Source organism: Vombatus ursinus, unplaced genomic scaffold (genome assembly GCF_900497805.2).
Source record: "Vombatus ursinus unplaced genomic scaffold, bare-nosed wombat genome assembly UNPS02008961.1, whole genome shotgun sequence".
Classification (NCBI taxonomy): Eukaryota; Metazoa; Chordata; class Mammalia; order Diprotodontia; family Vombatidae; genus Vombatus; species Vombatus ursinus.
Genome location: NW_020948739.1, coordinates 10,159,336 through 10,179,760, shown reverse-complemented (window position 1 = coordinate 10,179,760; position 20,425 = coordinate 10,159,336). Strand labels below are relative to the sequence as shown.

The window sequence follows — 20,425 nt, the reverse complement described above, 5'->3', positions numbered from 1 at the left end:
TAAATTGCATGTAATTTAATAATTCTATTTAAATAGTTTTATTATTTAAAAATATAAAAACCATTCTTACTTTGCTGGCTGTACTGAAACAGGCTTGGGCCATAGTTTGCTGACCTCAGCTCTAAAACACTGCAAATTATATTAACTGCCTTCATACGTCAGTTTAAGATTTCCAAAGTGCCTTTCACATAATGGCAACATCAATCCTACAAAAGTAAGTGCTACAGATGTTATTATCTCCATTTTACAAAGGAGGAAACAAATCCAGGGTGTAGCTTTCCAGGGATCACACAGCGGCTAAGTGTGAGACATCCTTACTCTACCCAACTGATTTAAGTGTTCGCATTCTTCTTCTCCCCAGTTGACTTAACCGTTCTGATCTGATTTCCCTCATTTGTGAAATGGGGTATTAGCTATGACATATGTTTTTGGGAGGATCAAATGAGATTATAGAAGCAAAGTTCTTTGTAAGTGGTAAAGCTCACTTTTCTCAAGAATAAAGATGTGAGTTATGATGCAATGAGGACTCTATATGGAAAGAAGAGAGGAAATTCCAGTAGGATGAACCAGCAAAGCAAAATAGACTAGATGGAATAAGACTTTACCCCATTTCAGTGGTTTGGACCTCATAGAATCTGCCTGTCCCTCCTTGTCCTGACAAGCAGTCACTCCACTCATCCTAGCACTGAGCTTGTAGTTCTATTCAGTCAGAAAATCAGTCAGTCAAATATGTGCCAGGTACTGTGAAAAGCTATTCATCTATAATTAGGTTTGCAATTTTGTTGAAAACTCACATTTTTTTGTGGTGTAGTTGTTGTTTCTTAACTAGTATGCGTCTTAACTAGTATCAGTACAAAGGGATGGATGAGCATGGCTTGACTCTGCTTTGTACAGAGACTTCCAAGCAGAATGAATCTCATTTTAGGGTGTACTTTGATCTACTTTCATGGTTGCTTCTTTCTCAAAGAAAACATTCAAAATCCCCAGTGTCTGCTGTAACAGACTGAAGGCACTAGAGACCAAACTTACAGAGGCAGTGCTGACCACAATTCCAAGAAATATGGTACTAGTGGGTTTTTTTTTAAAATAAAAATTCTTACTAATCCACAGTCTGACCACACAGCCCAGGACAGAAACATATGAAAGCATTCTTTCTCCATGTAGCCTATGATATTTGTGTCAATGAAATAATTTTCTAATGGCTATGCAATAAATGAAATTTACAAATGAAAATTTAAATAACTAAAATCCTTTGATAATGATTAATTTTGTTTGCACACTCTAAAGAGAGTTCTTTTTTTATTAAATTGTTGATGGAATCAGTAGGGTGGCCATTGAGAATGAAGTAAATCTTCACTGAGTTAGGCAGAGTTAGTTAGGCAGCAGGATGGCACAATGGCTAGAGCAGACCTCAGCCACTCAAGATACTAGCTATGCAACCCTTGGGCAAGTCATTTAATCTCTGTCTGCCTCCCTTAACTTTAAAATGGAGATAACAGCACTTATTAGCAAGGTTGTTGTGTGGATTAAATGAGATATTTGTAAAGCAGTTAGCACAATTTCTAGCATGTAGTAGGTGCTTAATAAATGCTTATTCCCTCCCCCTCTAATTCCTTCTAGTGAAGAAGTGACTAGAATCTGTCTCTACATACATATATGTATATATTTTCCACCGTATGTGTGTATATTTTTATATATACATGACATATATACATACACGTGTATATTTTTACCACCAAAGAAAATAACTGAATAATGGAATAACAACTGAAAGGAACCAATGAGAAAATCAGACAATGTTCTTCAGTGAGAAATGTTACTTTGCTTGATAAGACTGACTACATTGAAGGCATTTTCTCCCTCATAATTTTTTTTTAAATTTTTATTTATTTATTTATTTATTTTTGGCTAGACAATGGGGTTAAGTGACTTGCCCACTGAGCCACCTAGCTGCCCCGCTCATAATTTTAGAAAGACCTATTTTATTCATTTCTATTTGTTCTTCCTTTGGTTCATTTTCCTAACTTATCTGGATGACCATAGACAAGTCACTAAATCTCTCTTGGAATCTATATTCCTTCATCTATAAAATGGGAATAATTGATGCCGGTTTTTTTGTTAGGCAATTGGGGTTAAGTGACTTGCCCAGGGTCACACAGCTAGTAAGTGTCAGGTGTTTGGTCTGAGGCCAGGTTTGAACTCTGGTCCTCCTGACTTCAGGGCCAGCATTCTATCCACTACACCACCTAGTTGCCCCATAAAATGGGAATAATAATACTCATACTATCTATATCATAAATTTATGGTACTTTAAGAATTACAAAGCACTTTCCTCAAAATGTAAATGATTTTTTCTTTAAAAAATAGTACTTACATTGTACTTTAAGGTGTTATTTATTTGATTTTCATAACAATCCTAGGAATAAGGTGATGTTATTATTCTAATTTTACAGATGAGGAAACTGGGGCTTAGACAGGCTTAGTAACTGCCTAGGGTCACATAGCTAGTTAGTGTTTGAGGCAGGATTTGAACCAAAGTCTTTTTGATTCCAAGTCCCACACTCTATTTACTGTACCACTTGGCTGCCCTAAATTTTTAATAATTGGTATCTTCTGTTTTTACATTATCTAAATTTCTTCCTTTATCCCTCCCCTCTCAGAGAGCCATCCCTCATACAAATAATTTTTTGAAAAATAAAACTCGGGGGGCAGCTAGGTGGTGCAGTGGACAGAGCACCGGCCCTGAGGTCAGGAGGACCTGAGTTCATATCTGGCCTCAGACACATAACACTTGCTAGCTGTGTGACACTGGGCAAATCACTTAACCCCAATTGCCTCACCCCTCCCCCCCAAAAAAGGAAAGAAAAGAAAAATAAAAGTAGGGAAAACAGAAAATAATTCAGTAGATGTTATCAATACATTAAAAAAATCTGACATCATATGCAATGTTTCACACATGGAGACTCTATCTCTGCAAAGGAATTGGGGAAGGGGGAGGCATCTTCTCATATCTTTTCCTGGGGGGCATGATTATTCTTTATAATTTTGCAAAATGCATTTTCAATTATTTTGTGGTTGTTCTTTCATTTGCATTTTTGTAGCCATTGTGTATATTGTGTTCTTGGCTCTATTTACTTCATTTTGGATCAGTTCATATAAGTCTTCCTGCTTTTCTATACTCATATATTCAATATGAACAGTTATTATTAGAGTTTTATATTTCTAGTTTTAACAAAGTATGTCTAAACATCCTCTGCAGAATCCTACTTTGATGTCATAATGGCATCACAGTGATCCTGAGTTGTCAAAGGCAATACCAAAAGAATGTCAACAATGGTTGGATCTACTATGCTGGAAAGGCTTTGGGTATGATCCCAGCAATAAGTTGAGTTTGTTTTTTGAGGACTAATCTAGCTAAATGTAGAGGGGTTCTTTACTGGTAGCCTGGGTACCTGACCATAAATCATTTTTTTTTCCATAGCTACTCATCAAACAGAAAAATGTCTCCCAGCCCTGTAGCTCCCTTCCACTTCTGCAGTAATAGTGGCAGAGTGGTGGAAAAGAGGACAGAGGGTATGTAAGAATAACAGTTTTTAGATCCAATAAACTGTATAATTTGGCTGTTGTTACTCTATGGAATCCTTGTCTAATTACCAATGAATCAACATATTATTGGAGGAATTAAATTATATCTTGATATTTTTTGCTATAAACAAAGCCCAAAGACAAAGGAGTTGCACCCAAATGGAGGACAGCTCAGATTTTACTGCATTTGGCATTGATGACCACCCTCTTTTCTGGATATTCTCTCCTTTCTAGTTTGTAATGGTACTCCTTTTTCCTCATTCTCCTCCTTTTTTTGTCTGATCCAACTCAGTCTTTGCTGGTTTTTCATCCATATATCACCCTTAAGTGTTTTTCAAAGCCCTGCCCTTGGTTGTTCACCTGTTTCTTTCTTTCTCTCTCTGTCTCTCTCTCTCATCATTTTATTATAGCAGAAATGCTTTTTTTCTTGCTATTTCCTGCTACTCTTTATCCAGACTTGAAAGATCTTTTGGGCACTTTTCTCCCTTAATTCAACAAACTTTTACTGAGTACCTCCTATGTACAAGTTGCTTCTCTCCCCTCCTCCCAGCTTTTTAAAGTCTTATTCATCCAATTTGCAAGACTCTAGGCAATTATGTTTTTACAAATCCTTCTTAGGTAGACTGCATCCCTAGCCAAGGGGTCCATCATTCCTGTGATTTAAGCTCTCATCTAGAAATCAAATCCCATCCTCAGACTATGTTCATAGCTAGCTACTCATGTCCTGAACCTGCCTTTCTCTTCTGAGTCTAATACCTTTAATCAGCATCATGGTAGGTACATGAGCAGTGTTCTTTTCCTCAGGGCTTCAAAATCCTTAGCACTACTTCTTAGGATCTTAGTCCATAGGATTCACTATGAGTAAGTAGGGGTTATTAGATTTGATAGAATCACAATACCAAAAAAAAAAAAAATTCAGAGTTGGAAGGGAAATCCGATGCAATCTAGTCCATACCTGAAAAAGTCTCTATCCAAGGACCTGAGGTATATGCTCTCACAAACAGATGCAATGTACATGGGAAGAATGGATGCCCATTTAGCTTGCAACTAACGAAGCACACATGTAGGAAATGTAGCCAAGACATATGTAAGAAGGGAAACGGACACCTTGGATGCTGCAGTGTTTCAGGGCTGATGACATCCTTATATTGCTCCCACCAACCTTGGTCTTTCAATCTTTTTTAGAAGCTGCTTCAGTGCTTGGCTGTCGTCATCATTGCCTCCAGGCTCTGCTCACATTCTGGTCTGGGGTACGCTTTCAGAAAGAAGCAGGGCTTACAATTTAGGGCTGGCAGGACCCCTGCTCCAGGAGCCAGACTTCTGACTCCTCTCAAAGACTTGCTTGATTCCACTTTACAGCTGACCTCCCCAGACCTGCTCCCTGCTTGATGCATCCTCTTCTATGACTACATGCTCCTGCCACAAGACATCATTGTTAAATGTACATGTGGGAAAGAGAAATCTTTCTTCCCCTTCCCCCTACTACCCAAGCTTGGCCACATTCTGGAAGAAGCACAAAGGAAAAATTGAAGAGTGAATTCTTTCCTCAGAGCTCATTGTATCAGCTGACTCTGTAGTATGATTCCTAAAACTATCATCCAGATGATCTCCACCCAGGGGTAAGGTCATCTTTTCTGCCAGTTCTCAGTTGAATTTGTTGTCCTATCATGTTCAAATGGGTCAAAGTCCAAAGAAGTATGCCCCTACATCCTCCAAATGTAGTCACCCAAAATCTGAAAGAGGTATATACACTTATACCTCACTGTCTCTGTCACTTGCTCCTTACATCTTGTGATTTCATCAAGTGAATGGTAGGGTATTCAGTTATTGAGGGATCCCCCCTGATACAGTCACAAGTGTCTATCCATCCTGAGCTTGAAGATATTCAATGGAGAGGGAGGCACTAAATCCCAAGGTAGCTCATTCCACTTTGGGAGAGCTCTAATTAGGAGAAAGTTTTTTCTCTTTTTGTCTCTCTGTAACTTCCACCCCATTGTTTCTAATTGTGTCATCTACGCCCAAGCAAAACAAGTCTAATCACTCTTCTGTGGTAAAACTCTTCAAATACTTGAAGGCAGCTATTAATTCTCTTCTATTTTTTCTTTTCTAGCCTCCACTGACACAGACACAGTTTATTCTTATACTTATGAATCAAATAACCAGTCCATCTTTTTTCTCACACATTCAAGACAAAAATAATCAAATGTACTTTCCACATTCTCATTTCATAACCATTGGTTACCAACAAATCTTCGTGCATCTGCTGAAGGTCTGAATTAGTCCTTCTTTTGTCATGTTCAATTTACTTTTTAAAATGACTCTCAGATCAACCTTTCCATTGTTACCCATTTCTTTGCAACTAGTGTCATTCTTCGTCTCTGATGCCTTCACTTGGATTTCCTGGCAAAGAACATGTAAATTATCCGCCCAATTCCTTAACCCCCTCTTCTGTAATTTCTCCAACAGTGGAGACATTCTCCCAGGCATTTGGGAATGGAATTTCAGTTTCATGTTGGAATACTCTCTTGACATTCTGTCTTTAGAATGACACTTCTATAACCTCAAAGAGACATATCCATTCCAGATGCTCCATACTCTGGACTTCTTGCTCCAAACTACTTGTGTGGTGTAATGAAAAGGACATTAAACTTGCAGTTCACTGACTTGGGTACAAGTCCCAGCTTTACTTCTTACTAGCTATGTGACCTTGTGTAACTTATTTATAGATATGAATGTTACTTTCCTCAGCTATAAAATAGTACTTTCACTGCCTACCTCATAAAAGTTGTTAGGAAAGTTCTTTCTAAACCCCACAATTGTCTAGATGGCATTCAGGCTTGAAACCTGGACATCTAAGCTTTCATATAGTAGAATGCTAGATTTAGAGTCAAATGTTGTTTTGAGACCTCCCATACTTTATTTTACTGTAGTTCTCTGTGTCTTGTTTCAGGGCATCCTGTTTATAATCCTTATGATAGAACCCTTTAGGTCCTCCCTTTGCCCTTCACATCTCCCAGCTCTTTGTTTATTCACTGACAACTTTGTCTTGCTTACTCATGTTGTTAGAAGCAATTTAGATACTACAGATTTCATATACTTGCATATATACACAAATGTGTTTATCAATATAAGGCTTTCCTGAAAAATTATGATTAAGTGTTGCAGACATCTTATCCCCAAGCACATATCAGAGAACCTAATTCAAATCTTGATCTGAAGTTTACAGAGGAAACCATATTGCTCTCAGGTCAGGTCTGTTCATATAATCAATCTGTCAACAAACATTTATATTGAATACCTATTATGTGCCAGGCACTGTGCTAGACACTGGGGATAGAAAAGAAAAAAATGGAACAATCCCTATAACCACAGAATACTCTGGAAAAACTGGCTTAAACAAACAACATTTTATTATGGAAAAGATTAAACAAATAGTTGACAAAGTATGTAAAGTTACATATAGCTGAAAGTGTATACAAAGCTCACATTTATAAATGTAAAAACATTAATATTTACAATATTTTAATGTAGCATATTGGATATTTTCTTTATAGTTCAACTGTGTATTCAAAATAAACAGGAAAAATCAAAAGCATCAGGGAATCTTATTTAAGGCAATAAATTACTAAACATTTTATTTGGTGTGAAATAAAATGACATGAAGAAATATCTTTAAATTTCAAAGTATGCTGGAAAGTTTTTTTTTTGTTTACCATAACTACATTTCTTATTTTAGTGACACTAGTATTACTGATATATAATGGTGAATGTTTAGCAAAATCCTAAGGCACCTGAGTAAATTCTATACAATTTATTTGAAGAAGAATCATGTGACACAAAGTATTTTGATTATTTTAAATGTGCCACTGAAAATACACCTATTACTAATAAGAGATACAATTAAAAAATTCTGTGAAGTTTTGATACCTCTTTCTGTAAAGGCAGAACATCTTGATTTTCATTACATGCTTTATTGTCCATTTTTGATAAAAATTATCATACAAACTTCCCCTTATCACTGAAAATAATATTTTCCTTTGGGGAGTTAAAATCAAGTTATCTGTCAAAGTCTTAATTACATTTTTAGGAGATCATAAACTTTTGTTTTTTTAAAGGCAAGTGGGGTTAAGTGACTTGCCCAGGATCACACAACTAGTAAGTGTCAAGTGTGTCAAATGTTTGGTCTGAGGCTGGCTCCTGACTTCAGGGCTGGTGCTCTATCCACTGCGCCACCTAGCTGCCCCCATAAACATTTTTTAAAAAAGAGGAGCACAATCTCATATAGCTTGATTAAAGAAGGTAACATCACAGAATCCTTCAGAATATTGTCTTAATGAGCTTAAAAAAAGTAAAAGGATTGATTACAGAAATGTCATGAACAGCACAATACCACATTAGTTACACTTGAAGAAAGCACCTTAAATTCTGCTGCACTAAAGATCTGTTTAATTTTAAAAATCAATAGGCACTTCATATCAGTAGGAGTTTCTAATATTTGAGGCATACAAAATTATTTACAGATTTTAGATTTTAAAGACAGATGGCAAAAAACTTAAATTGTCATTTTAAGAACATTTAGATGGTAGATCACCATTCTGATAGGAAGAATGGCATAGAAGACAGAAAGGTAAATTTGCAGCCAGGAAGACCTGGATTCAAGTCCTGCCTTTGATACTAGTGGCAAAGGGGCAAGTCATTGCACTTCTCAAGTGGCCCTGACTATTCTCTAAGACCAGAAGTCGCAGAGCAGGTACTCAGATGCACTGGTAAAGAGGTTTCCTATACCTATGAAGTCACAAACAGTTTTAGAGGGCCACTTTTTTTATATTACCCTGAAAAATGAATATTGATAATGATATTAATAGTCACTAACATTTATAAAGCGCTTTATGGTTTACAAAGTGCTTTACATGTATTACCTCATTTGATCCTCACAACAATGTTGTAAGATAGGTGCTATTATTATCTCCATTCCACTCCCTATTTTCTCTTTAAAACTCAGTGTAAAAACTACCAATGACAGTGTTAAAATGAGATAACGGCCCAGCAGTATAGTACAAAATTTAAATAGTTTTGGCAATCCTTTATATACTTACTCTTAAAATAAAAAAGACAAGTAGGAAGAGTTAGAGTAAAATTATTGCAGTAAAATAAAATCTTGACAATCTCACAAAAGTGAAATGGTCAGCCTACAATAAGTTTTAAGAGACAGTGTTCATCAACTTAAGAGAAAGATTCTTCTCTCCACCATCTCCATATCTGTCCTGTTATTGTTAAACCTGTGCAATTCAGTTTTTTGGGTTTCTTGCTATCATTAACCTCTTCATAAACTGACACAGCATCCTTGAAATCCCTTCTCTCCATTGTAACAGCAAGCAATGTAACTCTATGTGCAAAATGAGAGATGTATACAAAGGTGTTTGTAAGGCTTAGTTCATTGGTCTTTTCCAGTGTAATATGAATCCCCTTCTAGGTTAGTAGTTAAATGAAATTGTGTGGAGATTTTCCTTTTTCAAGTATCTGAATTATTTCCAGAACTCTGTTCTTTCCCAGTGTCCAAAGTAGAGTGGATGAGCAGTGATGTAGAGCCCTTAGGACTACCTGGTTGTGAAGTGCTGGGTATCTGCAAGTTGCTACTCTGCAGAAGGTGAGTTTCAGTAAAATTGGCTTTTGGAGTTACCCTAAAGAAAAAAAAAAGATTAACTTACACATTGAAAAATACATCTGCACAAAATTATACTGGATTTGATTCTGTAGTAAGAATGGTGAAATTATCACTCAGAACAGTACAGACCTCTCTGGCCTTTAAATAATCCTGCTAGAAATACTTACATCATTGCTGATAAACAGATCTCTCTTCTCTATTAATATGTTTGGTTTTTTTTTAATGGAGGATAAAGGATGCCATCTTGCTGAAGCTGACTTAATAAAGGGAGAATAGGAAGAAGTCTGCCTTAATATACCATCTAGACTAGACCTTAGTAAAATAGAAGTATATTGTTATAGAAGATAAAAACTGTATCTGAAAAAGACAAAGGTGTTTTTTTTTTGTTGCATAAAACAAATATTAGTTGCATACTGCATACAAACAACAGATGGGGTTGTTAGTGTTATGCAAAAGGATATGTTTTCCCAATTCCAAAGAAGTTGCATCTGAGATAGTAAAATACAACTGGACTTGGTGGTAACTTTTAGCTCAATACAAGAAATGAATAAGAACTGACAGATTTTTCAAACAAATGTGTTAGTGATGCTTTGGTTGTTCTGGCTGGTGGAGTTAGGAGGTAAAAAAAAAAAAGTCTACTAGAATTCTATTAGTTCAGCAGTGGATAGAATGCTTGGACTTGGAGTCAGGAAGACCAGAGTTGAAATCTAGCCTTATGCACTTACTAGCCATGTGACCCTGGGCAAGTAAGTTAATCTGTCTGCCTCAGTTTCCTCATCTGAAAAATGGAGATAATAATAGCACCTATTTCTTAGAGTTGTTGTGAAGATAAATTGAGATATTTGCAAATTTTTTGCAAATCTTAAAGTGCTATATAAATGCTAATGTTGTTGTGAGGATAGAAGCAAAACGTGAAATGAATGCAGTGCTTTGTGAATTATCACATCTAAACTTCAGGCAATGATTGCAAGGTCCCAGATCCACACAAAGCAAGCTACAACACTTTAAAATTTGTTTCCACTATGAATTATCTGGAGTCCTATCATTATTTAGCTCCAAACAGCCAGGAAATAAATTTTAAATTTTATGAAGACTATTTGAAATTGTAAAATTATGGGCACCATATACTGATGCTTTGCCAAAAGCACAGCATTTTTGTAAAAGATCGATTACTAAGTGGATAGGGATGTAAATTCACATCATCAGCATTAGCATGAACCATCAGTCTCTTTAGATAGATTTGAATAGCCATTTTGAATGGCCCAATTGTCAGGAAAAGGCTAATTTTAGCCATAGATACTAGCCACTAGTTAAGACACATGTGGGTATTTTTATTCCATTGCCAGAAAGTTAATTCTAAAGAGTGAGAAACAGTATATTAGAATGCTTTCCTACTTGAAAATATTATTTAAAGGGAAGAGACAGTGAAAGGAAAAATCATCATACTATTTTTGTTTCCTAAATTAGCACAAAACCCTATTGGATTTAGTGAAAAGATGATGGTGTAAGATACCTGAGTAGAGGTGAGACTGAACATTAGAAATTACAAAATCTCTAAGTCACTTTATGTCATTATTTTTAGCATTTCATTGAACACCTATTGAGATAAACACCATTGAAGTGACGTTACAGAAACTTCCTTCTAAAACATTTTGACTCCAGCTTCATTGGTTTCTTCTTACCATTCACTTTCTGATTCTGCTGCACAGTATCTGCTGAGGCTACACTAGCTTGGAAACCCCTTAGAGATGGATTTTGTTGAACAAGTGGTTTCTAGTGGCTTCAAACCTAACATAACTCTATCTCTAGGCCTGTACGGTTTTTACTTCACATGGGGTAGGTGTCCTATCTGTTTGAGTCAAAATCTTCAGTCTCTTTTGCTGCATCGCTATCCACATCCCAACCCTTAACTGTGGCTGCATCTCTAAACTCTATCCCTAGCCCTTTCCTCACGGGGATTTCATTAGATCCCAGGGTTTCAATTACAATCTCTATGCAGATGACTCCCCCATGTACATATCCAGCTTTTGTCTTTCTCCTGCATTCCAGTTCCACATATTGGACATTTTAAACTAAATGCTCTAAAGGCATTTAAAACAGAGTCCCTAGTTTTGCCCTCAGATTCATTCTTCTTCCTCACTTTTTAAGACACTTATTTCTCTTAAGGCATTACTATCCTTCTAGTCATCGAGGTTTGAAACTGAGAGGTCATCCTTAACTCCTCACTTTTCCTCAACCTCAATATCTCATCAGTTGCCTAGTCTTAACAATTCTATTTCTCCAACATCTTTCAAATACGGCCCCTTCTCTTGACACACAGTCACCACTCTAAGTCAGGCCTGCATTGCCTATCACCCTGTACTATTCCAACAACCTCCTAATTGGTCTCCCTTTCTTCTCTAATCCATCCCTCCTAAAGCTGAAAAAATGATATTCCTAAAGCAAGAGTCTGACCATGTTATCCCCTCTCCCCCTCAAAAATTCCAGTGCCTCCCTACTGACACTAGGACAAAATACAAAGTCTTGTTTGGTGATTAAAAATTGTCACAATCTGGCTCAGACTTACCTCTCTGGACTTATTACATCCTATTTCCTTTCATGAACTCTTTGTTTTAGCCAAATTGTCTACGTGCTTTTCCTCACAAACATTCCATCTTCTCTATATGTCAATGAACAAACATTTATTAAGGATATAAATATATATGGCCAGGGTACCCCATTGTTCCTATGCCTGGAAAGCATTCATTCCTCAAATTCACCTTTTAAAATTCCTTGTTCCCTTCACAGCCTGGCTCAGGTACCACCTCCAAGATGTGGGCCTTTCTGATTTCCCCATCAGCTAGTACCCAAACCTCATAATTACTTCATATTTACTTAGAGGCTGCATGACATGGCAGATAGAAAACTAGCCAAGGGCCCATCCAGAAAGATCCAGAAAGTGTTTGAATTTTACTTCTGACACACACGAGTTATATGACTGGGCAAGTCACTGAACCTCTCAGGGCCCTAGACAGTCCTCTAAGACTGTAATAGAGAAGTTACCATCCTGGATTTGTAGGAATTTCATCTGGGAGTTCCCTTCCCTATCCCAACCTACTTACTTGGTATATATTCTAATTATGTGTTTTCTCTCATAAGCTTCTTGAGGATAGAGAACATTTCATTTTGTCTTTGTATTCCCAGTGCTTAGCATAGTGTGTCTCCTTCTGTTTTTGTTTTGTTTTTGTTTTTGCTAGGCAACTGGGGTTAAGTGACTTGCCCAGGGTCACACAGCTAGTACGTGTTGTGTGTTATGTGTCTGAGACTGGATTTGAACTCAGGTCCTCCTGACTTCAAGGCTGGAGCTCTATCCTCTGCGCCACCTAGTTGCCCCAGCATGTGTCTGACACAAGGCAGGTGTTTGGTAAATACTTTCTGTTTGATTGGTAATGTTGTTAATTTTTCGTTCTGTGGAGTTTACAAGTGAAGGAGGATAATATAAACAACAAAACTAACGGCTGAAACACAATTTAACCTTCCGGTTCTAAGGAAAGCCTTAAATCTGGGCCAGGGCAAGAAATTAGTTTCAGATTTTTGTGAGGATTTATACTGAGCATAATAGATTTAGAACTGGAAAAGACATGGATATCACTTAGTCCAACCCAGTGTAATTCAACCACAATTCTAGGCTTTAAAATGTGAGATTAATGTAACCATTATTCACTTCTAATACCACAATACTCCTCATTCTTTTTCCATTCTGTTATTTGTAGTACTTTTTATCCTCTATAATTTATATCACGCAGTCCCCAAATCCAATATCTTTTTTTTTCTTTTATTAATAGTGGCACAATGTTGTATATATAGGTAAGTGTCTTTTAGCTTTTGGCTAGAAGTGGTTTTTTTTAAAAGTAGGTATCTATGGCCTAATTCTTTGTCATAACATCCTCAGTTTATGTAAGTTGCTTTATAATATGTTCTGAAAACCAAGGATTTTATTGGAACCAACCTTTGCAACATCCTGGAAATGATAATTTTGGAATTTTTTTTTGATGAAACATTATTTTATTTCTTGATGCAAAGGAACAACAGAAAGTTCTACTTTATGACTTACTGACATGGGGTGATCTATTTTTACTGTTGGCCCCTAGGACTAGATATTCCTCATAGTTCAAGGAGCTATAGAATTCACAAAAGCAAAGAAAGCTTATAGATTTAAAGCATAGATTTTAGGTTTTGACCTAGAAGGGACTTCAGGGATCACCACTTAAGGTCCACTCTCATTATTTTACAGATAAGGAAACTAAGGCCCAAAAGTTAAATGACTAGTAGCACGTAGTCATACAAATAGTAAGTGGCAGAGTCAGGATATGAATCTATATCCACTGACTATAAATCCAGTACTCTTTGCAGTCAAAATCACCTAATCAACAAGTGTGCCTGATACTGTGCTAAGTGCTAGTTATGCAAAGAAAGGTAAAAACAGTCTATGAACTTAAGCGGCTCACAGTCTGATAGGAAAAACAACATATGAAGATTTGGCACACACTAGGTAATTATAGAGTAGATGGGATGTAATCTCTGAGGGGAAGAATTAGCAACAACTCAAGGGAACAAGAAAGAGCTGCCTGTAGATGACGGAATTTAAGCTAAGTCTTGAAGGAAGCCAAGGAAGCTAAGAATTAGAGGTAAGGCCAAAACATTACAGGCCTGGGGGACAGCAGTACAAAGACACGGAGTTGGGAAATGGAAGAGTCACATACAAGGAAAAGCATATAGAACAGGGCAACTAGATCATAAAAGTTCGTGAAAGAGAGTAAAGTGTAAGAAGCCTGGAAAGGTGGAAAAGAGGTCAGATTATGAAATGCTTTCAATGACATACTAAATTTATCAATGAATAACATTTTCATAGTAAAAAAAAAAACCCTGTGAACACAACTCCTTTTTTTCAGTTGTAGTAATATCTATGACTCCATTGCCATCCTTCCCCAGCATTTTGCATCATGTCCTTTCAGATACCTTGAGAATTTATTCTTTAACACACTCTGATTCTTGAACATGGACCTACTCTGGGTAAATCTGTTCTAGTCAAGCTGTCCTGTAGCGCCCTTTCTGGGATACTACTCTAATTCACACTCATAGATTAGATTCCCCCAGAAGACAACTACTCCAGGTTCATGGTACTTTGTAGTTCTACACTCATAAAACCGCAGCTCACAAGCCTGTACCAGTATGTCTTGACTCCTCATTCTTATTCTCTCCAAATGTCCAATAGGTTGCCAATTTTTGTCATTTCTACCTTCACAACATCTCTCAAATATATCCCCTTCTCTCCACTCACACAGCCACCAGACTAGTTCAGGCTCATACCAACTCCCACCTAGACTACGGAATAGCCTTCTAATTGGTCTCTCTCAATTACAATCCATCTTCTATTAACCTCTCAAAGTGATTCTCCTAAAGCATTGGCATAACCATTTCATCTCCCATTAAATAAACTCTTCTGGTTCCCAGTACCTCCAGGATCAAATATAAAGTCCTCTGGAACATAAAGGTCTTCACAACCTGACCCCTTTTAGATTTTATTACAGACTGCAGATTTTTATTTACTCCCCTCCACGTACTCTACAATCTGGCCTTCTGTCTCCATGCCTCTGTATTGTCCCTCAAGCTTGTAATATTCTCTCTCCTCACTTCTCTTAGTTTCTCTTCAAGACTCAGCTCAAATCCCACCTTCCATAGGAGACCTTTTCCAGTTTCACCAGCTGCCGCCACCTTTCTTTATAAAATAACCTTCCATCTATTCTATATTTTACATATACCTATTTTCATATTTGTCTCTCCTGTTAGAAAGTAAACTCATTGAGGATAGAGGCTATTTTTGTCCTTCATGTCATCAGCACTTAGCATAGTGCTTGGAACATGGTACAAGTTTAATAATTTCCTTCTCAATTTTACTTTGATAACTGCCTTCCTGTTTTCATAGGGACCAGATTAGCTACTGATTTCTTGATTTTAGTGATTTTTTTCCTAAAAAAGCTTTTGTCATCAATATTCTTTTTATTTTCAATTTTATTTTTCATTTGATGGATTCCTTCTTGTGAACTTGTTTTAGGATTACCAATTTGTTGATTTTCTAATTTTTAAAAATTCATGTTCAACATTAGTGTAACTTCCTCTCTCTCTTTAGTTAATATAAATGTTCCAGGATATACATTTTCTCTAAGGAAACTGCTTCAGTTGCATTTTATCATTTGGGGCACATTACCTCATTGTTATTTTCACCATATTCTCCATTTAAGTCAGTCTCTTTTTTTTTTTTTTGGCTCTTTGGTGAGGCAATCAAGGTTAAATGACTTGTCCGGGGTCACACAGCTAGTAAGTGTCAAGTACCTGAGGCCAGATTTGAACTCAGGTGCTCGTAACTCCAGGGCTGGTGCTCTATCCACTGCGCCATCTAGCTGCCCCCAGTCTCTTCTCTTTACATTTTCCTTACTGATTAAAATTTTTATTGTGTTATCGTCTGTCAAGAATAAATTGCATATGTGTGTCTTTCTGCCCTTCTTTATGAATTTTATGCCCTAGCACATGATTTTTTTTTTTGGAAAGGGACAATGTCACGCTGAAAAAAGTATAGTCAAAATTCCCAGTCATAACTGTCAAAATTCTCGTATTCCAAAATGTCTCCTCAAATCCACTATTTCTTTCTTGTTCTATTTTCTGTTAGATGTCTAAGTCTGAAAAAGTTACTCTAAAGTGAACTAGAATTATTGTCCTACAATCTGGGTATTTTTACAATTTAATAATGAACTTTTCCTTTAGGTATTTATGCTATGAAATTTTTTGCATGTATATTAATATTGATGCCATTTCTTTTATATATACTTATGAGTATATATGTTTCTCCCCCAACATAATGAAAGTTTTTTGAGGAAAGAAAAGACTTCACTTTCATCTTTTAATATCTGATATTTTCCATAGTGCCTGGCACACAGTAGGTGGTTACTAAATTTCTATTAATTGATTTCATTTTCTACTATACTTTTAACTGTAATGTAGTTTCCCTATCTGTATCTCTTTATAGTATCCATTTGTAATATTAGATTGTTTGAAAACCTGATTGCCACTTCTGCATTTTTGCATTCAGGGAGGCACAGCAATTTTACTCCAGCCCCTCACTTAAATTGCTTTAAGTGTTTCTCTCACAAATTGTTGGTTTTTCTTTTCTAATCCATTTTGCAGCTCTTTTCCATTTTATGGGTAGCTTAGTCTACACTACAGTGAGTGTGTGTATATCCTCACCTTTGGCTCAGTCCAGCTCCATACCACTTTATTCTATTTTTATTGCTGTAACTTCATTTTACAATTTTTTTTTTTGTCCAGGTCAGATAAGGGTGTATTTCATGATTCTTCTTTCTCTTTGAGTGAACTTCACCTGTGAAAACCTGGTTCCACAAAATATTAAATCGCTTCATCAAACTTCCCTCTCCTTCTTTAGAGAAGGATAATTATTATCTAGGATAATTCTTTCCCCTTCCTCAAGCCCAAAGTTATTCTCTTTTGGTTGCCTCAATAACTTTATATTCTATTTGTTTTTACATTGGTCATTTCTGGATGTACCTATGCAACTTTTCTAGACTAAACCTTCCTTTTAAACAAAGAAAAAGCAATCAACTCAAGCCACCAAGAACAATGGCCACATCCGACAAAGCATGTTTCCTTAATAAGACTCTTTATTTTTATCATGAAGAGGGATATTTTATCATGTGTTCTCTGGGATCAGAATTATTTTTTAAAATATACTTTATTAATGTTTTTAATCTTTATATTATTGTCATTTAAAATCTCTCTGCCTGACTGAAAAGCAATTATGCAAAAAAAATCCAGAATGACCGCATTAGATAATGAATATAATATTCTGTTCTAGTAGCCCTGTCTCTTAGCATTGGAGGTAATGGTGGAGAGGCAGAGTATGTATGTTTCATTATCTATACTCTGGGACCATCACTGGATTTTCAAATACTCAGAGCACGACTTACTTTTTTTGTTTTAATGATTTTCTCATTTACATTAGAATCAATGTGCTTGGTTTTGATTATTTCACTCATAGTTCATACAAGTCTTCATACACTTCTCTGAATTCCTCACTTTCTTGCTACATAATATTCCATTAAATTCATATGCAATAGTGTTTTCAGACTTTCTTAAACTGGTGGCTAACCACTGTTTTCAGTTCTTTATTACCACTTTGTTACATGTCACTATAAATATTTTGGTAACCAATTTGGAATATTTTGGTAACCAATTTGGAAATTCTTTTTCCATCTATGACTTCCCTGATTACTCAAATTATAGACAGTTGAGTTTCTCTTTTTAAATTTTCTTTGCATAATTCCAAAGTGATATCCAGAACAGCTGGATCACTTCATAGCTCCATCAATAGTGTGCCTGTCTTTCTCTAGCCCTTCCAACAATGACAGTTCCATCTTCTACTACCTTTGCCAATTTGCACAGTATAAAGGAGAATCTCTGAGTTGTTTTAATTTGCATTTGTCTTACCTTCTGATATTTGGAGCATGTTTAAATATGGTCCTTTGTAGTGTGCATTTTATATGAAAAGTTTGTTCACATTCCTTGACCTTTTGAGGAATGGTTCTTGGTGTTGTATCAACTCTTTACTTTGGATGTCAGTGTTACAGATAATATTTGATGCAATGTCTTCTGCATCTATTGACAAAATCCTGCTCTCTTTCTGTTTATGAGCAATTATGCTAATTATTTTCCTAACATTGAACCATCTTTACATCCCTTGTAGGAATCTAACTGGGTCAAGTCAATAAATACTTATTAAGCATCTACTATGTGCCAGGCACTGTGATAAGCACTGGGGAAACAAGAAAAGACAGTCCCTGCTCTCAAGACGCTTACAATCTAATCCAATCTACAATATACAAAAGGTAACCAAAAAGGTTTGGGAAAGGAGGTAGGCACATATCCATGTTTGTGGAATTGAAAGCAAGCAGAGAAGCTGATGGAAAATGAAGAGTTACCTGGAAATCCTGAGCCCTAAAAAAGGCGGCTTTGGGAGGAAGGATTTTTATTGCTCTACCCTCCAGCCCTCCACTCAGAGGGGACAAGTAACTGAGGGTGCTAAGGTGTTTTGTATCAAAAGCTGAGTCACTCTGCATGATGATGATATTTCAGATGATGAGTTTATCCTGGAGGAAGTATGATGTTCGTGTTGCTGAAACTAATCAAAACAGTTAATGGAAAATGAAGAGTTACCTGGAAAGGTTAATAGCTGGGCCACAGCAAATTATTTTCCAGATATCTTCCTATAATCACTTTGTGGGGGTTTTTTATCAAAAATTTTTATATTAAAATTAATTAGTGAGATTAGTCTATAGTTCTCTTTTTCTGCTTTCTTTCCCTAGTTTGAGTATCAGAACAAATGTTATTGTTCAGTCATTTCAGTTGTGTCTGACTTTTCACGACCTCATTTGGGGTTCTCTTCGCAAAGACAATGGTTTGTCATTTCCTTCTCCAGCTCATTTCATAAATGACGAACTGAGACAAATAGGGTTAGGTGACTTGCCCGGGGTCACAAAGTTAGTGTCTGAGGTCAGTTTTGAACCCAGAAGATAAGCCTTGACTTCAGGCCCAGCACTCTCTCCATTGCACTACCTAGCTGTCAGGACCATATCTGTCTTAGAAAAGAAGTTTGGCAAAGTGCTTTCTGCCTCTACTTTTTTATAGCATAGGTATTAATTGTTAAGTATCTGATAGAAATCAACTGTAAATTCAGCTAGCCTGGGCTTTCATTTCTCCTTTAGCAGTTCATTTCCCTAATTTACTGAGATTTGGTTAAAATCTATTTTGTTAATGTAGCAACTTTATATTTTGCACTCATTAAATTCTTTTGAATTTTCAGTTTTGCTAGCATATAATCTTCTAATGTTTTCTAATTCTTTTTATTTCCTCTCTGTTGTGAATTCACTTTGTCAGTTTAAAAATGGTAACTGATTTCTCTTTTTCTTGTTCAGGTGTTTTTATTACTCTTTTCAAAAAAGACTTCTTATTTTGCTTACCAGTTCTATAGTCTTTATTTTAAAGCTTTTCTCTTCTTATTCTAATTTTCAATATTTTTGTTTTTGTATTTGTTTTAGGATTGCTAATTTATTAATTTCCTAGTCTCTTTAAATTCTATGCTCAGTTCATTTATGCTATCAAATTTAAAAAACTGAAATTTTCCAGTGAAGCCTGCTTTAACTGTATCTTTTAAGTTTTGGTATGTAAAATCTATTATCATTATATTCAATGTAATTACTTATTGTTTCTATTATTTGTCCTTTGATCCATTCATTATACATGCTGTCATAATTTAATGTCTGTTTAAGTCTGTATCTTTTGCTTATATTTTCCTTACTACTGTTTTTATTACATTTTAGTCTATAAAGCACTCATTTATTATTTGCCTTTTTACATGTTTCAGTTTTTTAAACCTAGAATGATTGATTCTTATAAAGGGACTATAAATTATTAAAAAAAATTTGTATTTAATGTATTTTCATTCAGAACTCTCCATATGTTGGTCAAGTCTAGTTTTTCCAACAATCTGTTCAGATCCATATTTTATAGTTTACATTCTAGCACTGTCTTTGGCAATATTCTGCTTGGAAAGTAACTTAAAGTATTTACTCAATAAGGCATTTTCTAGGCTGTTTTGGTTGTCCTGTGACAATAGATTTACATCAGTTAAATTTACTCTGTATAAAATTATCAAAATCAGTGCCATTATTTCTGCTTTCTGCTTCCCATTTTTCATTGCTAATCACTTGTTTATATTTCAAATTTACTTTTTTCAACTGTACACCATATATTTTTCTCACTGCATTGTCCTTGCTTTTTCACTCACTCTGATTTTGTTGGTGGTTTGACTCTATAGATATAGCTGATTCAAGGATAAACTACTACAAGGATGAGCCCCTAAATTGATATCGGGTTTTTTTAATTTTTGTTAAAAAATATACATATGTATATGCATATATATTTTTTGTGATATTCTTTGATGCTAGTCATGTTCACTACCTACAAATTATTTTCTTATCCTGTTCATGATATAAAGGTTTAATGCTTCTGCACATCTCTAAGTCTTTAATTTTTCTCATTTCTTTTTCACAAATCATTCTTTTCCAC

At 35.8% G+C, this 20,425-nt stretch overlaps 1 protein-coding gene across 2 annotated transcripts in view; it reads right to left on the bottom strand.

The window, feature by feature from the left end:
* Nucleotides 1-8,509: 8,509 nt before the first annotated feature.
* The window catches only part of FZD6 (frizzled class receptor 6), a 62,869-nt gene continuing 50,953 nt past the window's right edge, over nucleotides 8,510-20,425 (bottom strand). For both annotated transcript variants that reach the window (XM_027849969.1, XM_027849970.1), the window contains exon 7: nucleotides 8,510-9,266. In XM_027849969.1, coding sequence (XP_027705770.1) covers nucleotides 9,098-9,266 — 169 coding nt within the window. In that variant the 3' untranslated portion in view covers nucleotides 8,510-9,097. The remainder of the gene's footprint in view (nucleotides 9,267-20,425) is intronic.